The 12,864-nt window shown below is 41.0% G+C and overlaps 1 protein-coding gene across 1 annotated transcript in view; it reads right to left on the reverse strand.

The window, feature by feature from the left end:
* Positions 1-12,864, reverse strand: part of LOC119849331 (disintegrin and metalloproteinase domain-containing protein 20-like) — a 168,947-nt gene that overhangs the window by 25,445 nt on the left and 130,638 nt on the right. The window contains exon 18 of the mRNA XM_043504015.1: positions 9,681-9,792. Within this exon, the coding sequence (XP_043359950.1) occupies positions 9,681-9,792 (112 nt within the window). The remainder of the gene's footprint in view (positions 1-9,680; positions 9,793-12,864) is intronic.

Below are 12,864 nucleotides of genomic sequence, written 5' to 3' on the forward strand. Positions count from 1 at the left end.
CACACTATATGATCCTTTGTCTACAGCCAAGCTCTACGATACAACTGCATTTGCTCCAACCCCTCAGACAGAGACAAACACCTACAAGATCTCTATCAAGCATTCTTACAACTACAATACCCACCTGCTGAAGTGAAGAAACAGATTGACAGAGCCAGAAGAGTACCCAGAAATCACCTACTACAGGACAGGCCCAACAAAGAAAATAACAGAACGCCACTAGCCATCACCTTCAGCCCCCAACTAAAACCTCTCCAACGCATCATCAAGGATCTACAACCTATCCTGAAGGACAACCCATCACTTTCACAGATCTTGGGAGACAGGCCAGTCCATGCTTACAGACAGCCCCACAACCTGAAGCAAATACTCACCAGAAACCACACATCACACAACAGAACCACTAACCCAGGAACCTATCCTTGCAACAAAGCCCGTTGCCAACTCTGTCCACATATCTATTCAGGGGACACCATCATAGGGCCTAATCACATCAGCCACACTATCAGAGGCTCGTTCACCTGCACATCTACCAATGTGATATATGCCATCATGTGCCAGCAATGCCCCTCTGCCATATACATTGGTCAAACTGGACAGTCTCTACGTAAAAGAATAAATAGACACAAATCAGATGTAAAGAATTATAACATTCAAAAACCAGTCAGAGAACACTTCAATCTCTTTGGTCACTCGATTACAGACCTAAAAGTGGCAGTTCTTCAACAAAAAAACTTCAAAAACAGACTCCAACGGGAGACTGCTGAATTGGAAATAATTTGCAAACTGGATACAATTAACTTAGGCTTGAATAAAGACTGGGAGTGGATGGGTCACTGCACAAAGTAAAACTATTTCCCCATGTTTATTCCCCTCCCCCAGCTGTTTCTCAGATGTTCTTGTCAACTGTTGGAAATGGCCCACCTTGATTATCACTACAAAAGGTTTTTTTTCTCTCCTGCTGGTAATAGCTCACCTTACCTGATCACTCTCTTTACAGTGTGTATGGTAACACCCATTGTTTTATGTTCTCTTCGTATATAAATCTCCGCACTGTATTTTCCACTGAATGCATCCGATGAAGTGAGCTGTAGCTCACGAAAGCTTATGCGCAAATAAATTTGTTAGTCTCTAAGGTGCCACAAGTCCTCCTTTTCTTCTCTAGGCTGTGCCTGTCAGAGCATGTGTGTGTGCCCCCTCTAACCTCTCTCCTCTTTGTCTCCGAACATACCAAGGGGAAGGCTATATAAAGGGGTGCGGTGCCCTCTACTGCCTCAGCTCCTTCTACCGCTAACCCAGAAGACCATAACAGGACTCTGAGAAAGAGGGGAAGGTGAGTGGGAAGCATTAATATGCAGAATCATCTTGAAGAACTCTGGTTACAAATAAGTAACCTTCATTTCTTCTTTGAGTGGCTCTGAATATTTTCACTTATGGGTAGTTTGACAAGCAGTGCTGAAAAACCCTGAGAGGTGGGAACAGAGTCCTAAGTAAATGACAATTGTAACACCTTTCTGACAGATTTGCCATCTACTCTGGAAGATGGATCCAGGAAATAATGTTTAGTGAATGCATGCACTGAGTTCCAAGTAGCAGACTTGCAAATTTTCCTAAAAGGAACATGTTTAAGACAAGCAAAAGATGCTGCTACTGCACTAGTAGAATGAGACCATACAATGGGAGGCTAAGGGATTTCTGCTAATTTGTAACACTGAAGGAAACCTATTTTAACTCATCTGGAACTAGTATGAGCAAACATACTATGACCATTATGATTCTTTGTATAAGAAAGAAACTTCATAAAACTCTTAGGTCTATCTGAGTAAAATGCAAGAGCCTAACTAGCATCTAATGTATGTAATGCAAACTCCACTTTATTATCATGAGGTTTCATGGGTAAAACAGTAAATTAAATATCTGATTGATATGAAATTCAGACGTTCTTTTTAGTAGAAACATGGAATCAGGTCTAAATACTACCTTATCTTTATGCAAAATTGTAAATGGTAGATCAGCCATAGGGGCTTGCAGTTCACTTACCCTTCTGGCTGATATTATAGCAATAATGAAGACTGCTTTAATATATAAATAAAATAAAGAACTTTAGTGTTCTCAGCTAGGGAAGATGACAAAGCCAAGCATACTGCTTCAAGCAGACTGCAGATACCAAACTCTGGCAGAAGAATCTGAAGCATCAAATGGTGCCCTGATGGCTTTGCGATGTTCTGTTCTTCTGTCAGAATAGCAATAGTCAATCCTCTGGCATCTCTAAGAAAGAAATGGTAATGGGCCATCACTGCTTGTAAATTAGCAATTCTAATTACCAAAAAAAAGGACAAGAAATCCGCTCTCCCAACTGCATCAGTCTTCCTCCCCTCTCTATCCACAGGAGTAGACTGAGCTTGGACAGACCTAAACCTGTTTCTGTCAGCAGCCACCAGCAGTAAATTTGGTACAGGATGGGTGAGAAAATAAGAAAAACCTTATTGAAGACCTGATACAATTCATCCACTTTTCTTGGAAACAGGCTGACAAGAAGCAGGAGTTGACCAAATTACTTTAGGAACTTGCAAAAGACCATCCAAAATAGGGAGTGACCTGTTTGTGGAGGAAGCTCCAAGGATGTCAAACACTGAATGGTTTCAGAGTAGCAGCCGTGTTAGTCTGTATTCGCAAAAAGAAAAAGGAGTACTTGTGGCACCTTAGGTGGTTTCCTGCACAGCCTCCGAAGGTGATTTCAAAGTGACTACTGTGTGATCCACATGTTCACGGAATTCCAAAATAGCCTCAGAAAGGGAGGATACTGAAGTCACATCCACATGCTGGTGACCAATCAAAATCAGTATTCATTTGCTCCTGTTGAAAAAGAGGAGCTACCTCCTCATCCTGTTCTCAGAAAGAGTATCAGGCAATACTGTCTAAACTACCAATGGACCTGGAGGAACTAGATCAGAGGACTGTTGAGCCACCGGATCCTCAACACATGATACTTTATTTCTCCATCCTTCTCCTCAAAAATTGTTGTGGTGGAACCCAATAGGACCATGAAGTCTATGACTGCCCGTGTCTCCAGTAGGTGGGATCTGGAGACATACCCATGGGAGGAGGAACAAATGGATAGGGTAACATAACCTGGGATGAAATGGGTCTCTTGATTCCTCCAATATCCTGCCCTCAGGACAAATCTGACCTTAGATGTGGTATGGATGTCACCAGAGAAAACATAGCAACTGGAGGATTAAGAGAAATGAAGGGTGAAAAAGATCTACCCAGAGATCCCAGAGGAGTCTTAGGAGGAGGTATAGAAGGACCTCGAGAAAGACTAATAATTTCCAATACTCTTCTCCTCTTTTCAGGTGATGACAAAGAAGATCTTGGAACTGAAGAAAATGGTCTCTTCTCCTTTGTCAATTTTCTGTTGGTCAGATCTGAGGATCTCTCAGGTGGAGGAAGATGGACATCAGTCATTATTGTTAACATCCTCTTTGGCTCCTGGATGACGGTCCTGGAACTGGAGCGGAACATGAGATCAGTACCACAGGCCTGGAAAATAGTGGATCCAGAGAAACATTCAGCTTCATAACACAGGGATTTGAAGTATAACTCAGAACTGGCCTGAACTTCCAAGTCAGAACCGTAGAAGCTATGTTTGTATCAGAGAGATCCAATAAGTCTGACTAGTGGGATCTAGCACTGCTAACAGTGCCCATCTTCTCCCTCAGCTTCTGTTTGGAACAGTTACAGCCAGAATAAACATGGCTTTGGGTTCCTTGAGAGGTCAATAGCCCGTTTCTATCTCCAGGGCCTTTGAAGCCCTGGCAGCTTTAGCTGAAGAATTGGAAATGAGCATCGACAAAGATCCCAATGAATTAGAACTCAGACTTGCTAGAGGAACCCACTGGAAATGAGTCAGGCCTCTTATTTTTCCTTTCTGATGAACCCCTGCAACTGGATGGCTTAGCAGCCAAGGTCTCCTTAAGCAGCAGTACTTAAGGTCTGGTCTGCTTGTTCTTGCATGCACTGGGAGTGGAAGTTCAGCAAATGGAACACCCCGAGGGAGAGTGCCCTTCTTTCAAGCACTCAAGACAGCTCATGTGTTCTGATGCTTGAAAAACAGCAGGGCACGAAGCACATCTCTTAAAGCCCATACTCTTTGTGATGGTTTACACATCACTCCAGGGTGCCACCTGATATATTGGGGCACCACTGAGCCCGCCTGTTCCACCAATGTGGGCTCCCTCACCCTGTCCTGCTGAACTAGGCTCTCAAGCCTCCTCCAGCACACACACAGAAATAGGGACACACCCAGCTACAGAAAGACACAGACACTGAAGTGCACAACCCTCTGAGGTGTAAACCCCAAATTGTCTTGTCTTGTATTACACAGAAATCTGTACAGCATAAGCTCATGAAAATCGCCCCCTCCCTCAATGTGGAGGAAGATATGCACAGCTTTTTGCCCTCCCTCCCCCAGTTATGAATTGCACAAACTGTTTTAAAGAAAACAAAACAAATTTATTCACTTAAAATATATCCTTTGTAGTCATTATAGGGGTTAGCAAACAGATCAAAGCAGATTACTGAGCTAATGAAAACAAACATGCAAACTAAACTCAATACACTAAAGAAATTGGTTACAAGTAGTAATTTCTCACCCTAAATGTTGTTTTAGGCATTTCTTTCACAGGCCAGCAACTTTTCTGGCCCGGGCTCAGCTCTTCTCCTCCCCTCAGTCCTTGTTTCTTTGATTTTCTCAGCTGTCATCCTGGGGCAGGCTCAGTGATACCCTAGTATATCAGGTGGCATCCTAGAGAGGGAGCTACCTATCACACTCTTCCTCTATGGTTCTGCCATAACACAAGGAACTGACTGTACAGAGTAAATTATCCTCTACCTAAAACTACAGTATACTAAAAACTATGTTAAGAACAACAGCTATAAACTAAACCAGGCACTATAAATGGAGAAAACCCTGGATCCAAAGGACAGGAGCAGTTCACTTCTGTCTGGTGCCTGGAAGGAACTGAGGTGGTAGAGAATGCAGTGCCCTCTCATATATAGTCTCATGCTCAGAACATTTAGGTACTCCAATGGGAGGGGCAGGAGTGGAGACGCATGCGCTCTATCAGGCACTGCTTGGAGAACATTCTACTCTTGAGTGCCAAGAGTAGTGGGGATGTGCAGAACACTCAAACAAAAACTAATTAATTCCCCAATTAATAGCAATCTGAAAATGCTTAGCAATTTCCTTACTAAACTCAGAAATACATGAGCCACCTCTCCAAAGACTGTTAACAATGTCTTTGTAAATGGCTATTTAAATTTAAAGACACTAAGAATTAGTTGAATTTAAAAAGACTTTTTGAAAACTGAAAAAAGTTTCTATATAAAGTAAGGGTGTTTGGACTTATTTGAAAGAGAATATAAACTATTAAACCATGATGAAACTCAATGGATAACTCAGAAAATGGACTGAATACAAGAGAGTTAGAACTCTAATTTTAAACAGTGTTCAGAGAAATTCCCACCACAAAGAGAAAGACAGTATAATTATCAAGTTCAGGAAAGATTACAATCCTATTGCACAGGTAGTAGCAGATCACCGTTCACTAGCTGAAATTGTTATCCAGACCAAACAATAAGGATGATGAGCAAAAATTTTGAATCCAGCCAAGCCTGAAAGGGGTGTTTTCATCCTTCTATGAAGTTACAGAAAGAGAAGGGTGTAAAAACCCTCAGAATAGAGCAAACTCTCTCTGCTCCTATCCTCAACTTTACAGCATTCACTATAGCCTTTCATCTCTGCTTAGCTTGTCTCTACAAGCAAGGCAGTTAAGGAGAAAACAGCCAAAGAGCAGCATCAAGAAGAAGCAACCTTCCAGTTCAGATGACATCAACATGTATGGTGAAATGAAGTTGTAAAGTCCTGTCAAGGGATTAAATTTAATGTTTTTCTTGTAATGGCTTTAATGGTACTAAAATGCTATTAGACAGACAAGATGGGTGAGGTAATATATTTTATTGGACCAACTTCTGTGGGTGAAAGAGACAAGCTTTTGAGCTATTCAGAGCACTTCTTCAGGTCTGGGAAAGGTAGTGCTTAAAGGGTCACAGCTAAATATAAGGTCTAACAAATTGTTTAGCATAAGTAGTTAGCACAAATTCTAAGGGACCATTCAAGGTGAAGAAGCCCACTTGTCTCTTTCACCAACAAAAATTGGTCCAATAAAAGATACTACTTTACTTCCTTCTCTCTCTAATATCCTGAGACCAACATGGCTACAACACTGCAAACATTGAAATTTTATTGTTATTTAAGATATAACAGCTTCTCCTGTTAAACCAAATTATTTAGCCTATTGTTATGCTGCATGATTGAAATATGACCATCTATATCATTGATATTGCCACCGTTAGACAATTGCAACAAATCTTATACAAAGCATGAATGTAAGGTGTCAATGGAAAAGTTGTGATTTGCTAAGTATGATTATCCTGTGTATATGCATGTATCATTTTTGTATATGAAGCTATGACTATTGGCTATGCACTGGTATCTTACATATGTGCTATATTCCTGGGTAACACACACCAGATAAGAGGTACATCAAGGCTAGACAGCTTTGAGTTGATGGCCCATTAAAGACACTTAGCTCTCACAATGAGCCATAGAAGCTCATTCCCCCCACTTAGATCTTCTGACAGATGCCTCAGCCTCCAAGGGGCCAATGGCTACCCTCTTTGAGTCATCAAGCCATATAAGGACATGTGATATGCTCATGTGACCTTGGACTCCATCTTGTGCCAGTAACTTTCCACGAACTGAGTTGTGAGCTTTGTTTGAAACATAAAATTTCCAGGAACATGGCAAAGCATATAAAAGACCACTGTGATGACTCCATTTTGTCTCTTTCCTCCACTATTCTCTGGATTTACAACTAAAAGGAGCATATTGAACTACGGACTGAGGACCTTCCAATCTTTTCAAAATTACCAAAACGACTTTACAAGCCAGAAGTCTATAACATCACTTCTACAAACCTGATAACAACATTGTGATTATTGTATGTATATGATCTTTAACTCTTTATTAGTAAACCTTTAGATTTAGTTACTAAAGGATTGGTAGTAGAGTGATTATTGGGATATTGACCTGGCTAAGTGGCTGATCTCTTGGGATTAGAAGGACCCTATATGTGATGAAATTGGTTTTCAATGACAACTCATCGTAGAGCCCAGTGTCAGTGTGGTGAGATAAGGGCTAGAATTCCTAAGGAGACTGTATTTTGACTTCTTGTTAACCAATGTGGTGAGACAGAAATTTACTTTGGTCACTGGGTTAGTATGTCTAATAATAGAAAAACCACCAGTTTAGGGTAATTCTGCCCTATTTCTCAGCTGTTTGTTCTGAATCTGATATTCTCAGCTGTGACCCTCTGAGGCAAAGTGACATCTATGTATTCCTGAACAAGAGACATACATTAGCATTCGTAAACAGAGAGAAATAGTGGGATTTAATTTGGATTTAAGGTTTCATTGATTTGCCTCTTTCAATGAAGCTCCTTGAACGAGTTCTTTTGAGTAACTGATTGAAATAGTTTTTTTTTATTTCATAGGATGTAGTTAAGATTACTCAGTTTTGTCCATTTATAACCTGTTATGTTATCCGTGAGAACTCAAACGGGGCTCACCTGCCCTTAAACAAAAGTATTTTGCTCATCTATAAACTGTTTTATTATCTATGATACACTAAGACAAGGCTCACTACTAATTTTGGGGAATAAGGTACTTTGGTCCCCTTCCAAGGGTAGACAAACTCTGAAAAGGTATAATCTCCTCCAAGAGAAAAGGAGTACTTGTGGCACCTTAGAGAATAACGAATTTATTTGAGCATAAGCTTTAGAGAGACATATGGACAAGACTGTGACTGAAGTAACCATTGTTTATTGTTTGTGTTCTCTTTTGGTTTTAATTTTTTCCCTTTCCTTAACAATAGTCACAGTTAATAATGATGATTATGTTGCTTGTCTTTAGTTGTGGTATCTGCTAAGGCTTGGCAAAAAACCTCATGCGCCTAAACAGTGGGAGTCATGTCCCTGAATTGACACAGAGATATTTATTAAGATTTGGCTTATTTTTTTTGTATTACTCAAGACTATAAAATTTTAGTCATTTTAAAGATGAAATTACTTGGTGCTCAGCAAATTGGAACAGTCCTTTCTACCCCAGATGCACCCCAAAAATGGACTATATGTGGACAATCACTGGAAGAACTGGGGAGATATGGTAATTCAGTGAGTTTATAGAAACTGGAAAGTAATAACCAGTTAAAAGGAATGGGTGACTACTAGGACTGGGGGATTTAGGATTATGGTAAGGTGGAGAAATGCTACATAAGGAAGAAGAAAAATTCAAGGGGTTTGGGTAGGAACCCCCTTGAAGGTAGATAGGAAAAAAGTGTATCACCTTCTTTACACTACTTTTTTGCCTCCGGTGTATATTTAGGGCCAGATTCTGACACTCATTCATGATGAATAGTACCTTATCTCCACAAGATCCCACTGATCCATTTGTGAAGTAAGGTGCGACTTGTGTAGCTTTAGCATTTATTTTATTTGGCAGTAATAGAAGGAACCTAGAGGCCTATATCCTGTAAGACATGGGCTTCAGCAGTTAGCATAAGACTTGAAACCTATGAACTGTGGCACAGATAAATGGCCTAACGGTTACCCCCTAAGTTCTGGGGAAATGGAAATAGTGTGTGTAAGGGGGAATTTTCTCCCTAACACTACCAGCCAACCACAGGAACATGAGAGAACACTGGCTTTTGGATAGAACATCTGCAGATATCTGACCACAAGAGTGCCATAGCAAAGAACTGAGGTATATGATAAGAAGTTGAGATCATTACTATACTAACCAAAAGGAGAAGGGCACCTTAATATTAGTAGTGTGAAGAAATACAAATAAAGAAGAGGGGAGAAACCCCTATTAAATATGCATTAGACATAGCGGCATCAGTGTAACATATTATAAAAGTTGCATCCAAGCCTGTGGTGGGAGGAGAGAGAGGTGTAGCCTTGGGAGGTGCCAGAACCATGGCCATTGGAGGTGATGAGGAAGATGATGGTGATGAGGAAGATAATGGTTAACATTTTCAGATTGTTCTGCAAGGGATGGTGTGAGTATATGGATGTTCACATGTACATTCTGTATTATCTCTATCCACTTTACTGGGTTCGAGTGTGTGTGACTTTGCTAAATTAATATACTATTGTAAAAGGGTTCCTACAGCATGAGTGTTGCAACTGTGCACATCGGAGCTCCCATCTATACAGTAATTTTAATAATACTGAGCCTGATCTTGGGACAAGAACCTGTCAAATCTCAGAATAACTGGGAATTCTTAAGTAATCAATATAATTAATACATAATCTATGGATCAGGCTACACTTGGTATGAGTAAGGATATCAGAATCAGGCCTTTTGAGTGTTATATAAGTAATGACTTCCAGCTCCTTTCCAGGGCAGCCCCAAGCTGACCACATTGCTGTAGCATAGCCTGCATGTGAAAAAGGTGTGGGTGACAGCTGCAAGGACCACATTGGAATACAGGTTCCTGGCTTTAGACTAAAAAATAGGATAAAATATAGAGTGCTTAGTTTTTCCACAGCACTTACTACTGGTAGTCGGAGGGGGTCCACTGTCAACACTTCCTCCAAATCCTTTTAATGTACAGTCTGGAGGGGCCCAACCAAAATTACAATGGCAGTTTTTCTTACTGTTGCACAGCTGAAATAGAATAAGGGTATAAATAACATGAACCAAATGAGCAACCAAATGAGCAACAGCCCTCCTGAGCTCTTGGTGCAATCTTACTGCCCTATACTCCGTGGCATCACATACTAAATAAAAGACAGAATGATAGTTTCTTAGCTGTTTCTCCAACTCTCTTGATAGGAACACCAAGATAATTAGTTATCCAGAGTCCCCATCTTTGGCAGAAGGAGTTAATGCACTGACTGTGGTTTATTAGTGTGCAATCATATCATCTAGTGGCTGACCAAAAGATCTAAAAATGGAACCAACTTCTCCAATCACTTAAATCAGTTCTCCTTCAGTTTAAATTTTATAGGGTTGTATTGTGGCGCTGAAAGGCAGTTTAATGGAATCACTGCAAACCCACCCCGGTAGGTATCACCAAGCCTTTCAAAATAGAGTACATGATAGAGCAAACTTCCATTCAGATGAGAAAATCCAATGTTTAGAATTATTAATTTTGTATAAAAGACATTTTAATGTTATTGAAACTCTTATTGAAATCATGTGTCAAGCCTCAAGAGGAAAGATAGGGAGCAAGAAAGCAACAGCAGATTGCATATGGCAGAGTTGGTTTCTTCCTTCTCTCTGGCCTGTACTATAAGAAGTAGAGATCTGGACATTCTTATCCTGGAGGAGTACGTTTAACCTCAGACCTGGTTAATATAACCCAAAAGCCTTGAACACCATTTTCAGCCATGCAAATGCTATTGTTTCTATTTTTGCACTACACCATATGGTGCTGGGAATGAAATTTGGAAAGCAAGAGTTGGCTCATTGGCTGATGTAAGGTAGAGAAGGAGCCATGGGATTATAAAACAGGTTTTCTACTTCTAGGAGTAAATCGAGGTCAGGAGACAATGCTAGTTATTATAATTTAACATTTACGTTGCAGTAGTGCCTAAAGGGCAGAAGAAGGTTGGGCTCCCACTATGTTAGTTTATGCACAAATATGTGATAAATGACAGTTCCTGCCCCAGAGAGCTTGGTTAGAAGTTGGTTGAGCTCAGGTTAAAGCTCAGTAGTATGGTGACCTCAGGTCAGGCCAGAAATCAGCCAGATAGTTTTTATACTGTAGAACTGGGTTTTAAGAAAGATTCTTAATAAATAATTTTTGTTACTAGAATTTCATACACCACATTTATTTTTCTAAGGTTTCTCAATTAAAATCTCTCCATTCCCTTTAATCAGGACAGCTGAACAGTCTGGGCCCTCTTTTCTTCAGGGTGTTAAAGAAGAATGCTTGTCCCATTCACATGCTCCAATCCACACACAAAATCCTCTCCCTTCCATTTGGACAGAAGCCATGCTTCTCCTTCCCAGGAGCACCTGCTTCTTACTGAAACCCTTAATCTCTTATGGCTTCCTCTGTCAGTACCATTCAGTTAGCTAATGTGCTACAGCCATCACATCTTCTCCTCAAGCCTGGCACTTAAGGTGATCTTTACAGGCTGGGCTCTTCCACTCAGCCCACTGAAGAGTTTAACTCCCTCACAGTCCAGCTAAGACTAGGGCATGTACATCCTGGGCTTCTTGTCCAAGCTTCCTATTTCTGGGTGTTTGATTTAAATAGTAATTGCATCTGTGGTCTGCACAGATCACCTTACAGAGGGGCATCTGACTGCTAGACACCAACTCCCGAGAATGTCGGTTGCTCAGGCTGAACATCGTCTAGCTGGTTGGTGGGAAAGTAATGGACTGACTGTCTCATGTTGCTTTTTAATGAGCTTCACGGTTACATTAGTAGCTACTACCAGAGCTCTCTTTTATCTCAAGCAGTAGAGACTTAGATTTTTTTGGAGACAAAGGATCAGGGTTCTAGTTCCAGCTCCCTAAGCCTTATAGTTATGTCTAGCAAGTATCCTATCTAGTCTGTGTCACACTGAGACTTTGAACAGTTTACCAGAAATCCCAGTGACTCCACTGCCATTGAGGTGATGATATTTAAAACTTTCCTGCAGTGATACACATAGATATTGCATGTCACTGGAATTTGAGGGCAAGTTAAGTTATCCTGTTTCTCAGTTATTTCAAATCCTTTTGGAATGAATGACAATGTTCATCTCTTCCCGATTCCTCTCATTAATTTTGGTGTGTAAGGTAAGCTACACCCTACAGGTAACAGCCCTTCATCTGCAGAACAAATTTCTCCTTTAAAGTTAGCACGGGATAGACTTATGCTCTGTCTACACTACGGACCTTACAGCTGTACCATTTCAACTGTGCCAATGTAAGGTCTCCCATGTAGCTGCTCTTTGACAGCAGGAGAGAGCTCTCCTGCCGGCATAATTAAACCACCGCTATGAGCAGCATTAGCTATGTCAGCAGGAGAGGACTTTAATTATCAGATATGTGCAAGCGTCACATCCCTCAATGAGGAATATGGGTTTTACTGTATCCATTAAGCAAACCAAGGAATCCCAGGAGATAATGATGGTTGAAAATGTTGTTGTTTTTAATCACTTTCTGTGGTCCTGGAGATTATGACCTTTGCTGTCAGATGGAGACATCACCTCAGTTTTTGGCTGAACAAAGTGAAGTAGTCCTACACTCAACTACGCAGTATTTCTCTTCCTTTCTCTGTGTGCAGCCTCACCAAAGTCTGCCTCATGGTTGTTGTTGGGGGAGAGAGAGAAAACAAGCTGTCTGTCCATCCCTTCCATCTCAGGGGAAAAAAAGATCCTTGGGGGGAGGGGGAGAAGAAAGAGGAGACACTCACAGATCCTCTGCCACAAGCAGGGGAAAGGGGGGAGGGAAGGCACAGCATGGGGGGGGGGTAATACAGAGCCCCTGGTATGAGGGAAGGACAGGGGGGTTGCAGGGACTTCCTGAATTAGAAGTGGATTGGAAAATGGCGCACAGGGAACTTAGAGAGAGAAATGGAGGATTTGAACCGGTGGATTCTCACTTGGACCAGGGGGTTTGCTAGATAATCATTTACATACTAATACTTAAAAAGGGGTGTATGATTATTTAGTTTTTCCCCATCAGTTTTTCTTCTCTTCTCATGACAGTTTGTGGAGCTCTTTTTCCCTAGGTACTTGT

This window comes from Dermochelys coriacea, chromosome 1, assembly GCF_009764565.3.
Source record: "Dermochelys coriacea isolate rDerCor1 chromosome 1, rDerCor1.pri.v4, whole genome shotgun sequence".
Classification (NCBI taxonomy): domain Eukaryota; kingdom Metazoa; phylum Chordata; order Testudines; family Dermochelyidae; genus Dermochelys; species Dermochelys coriacea.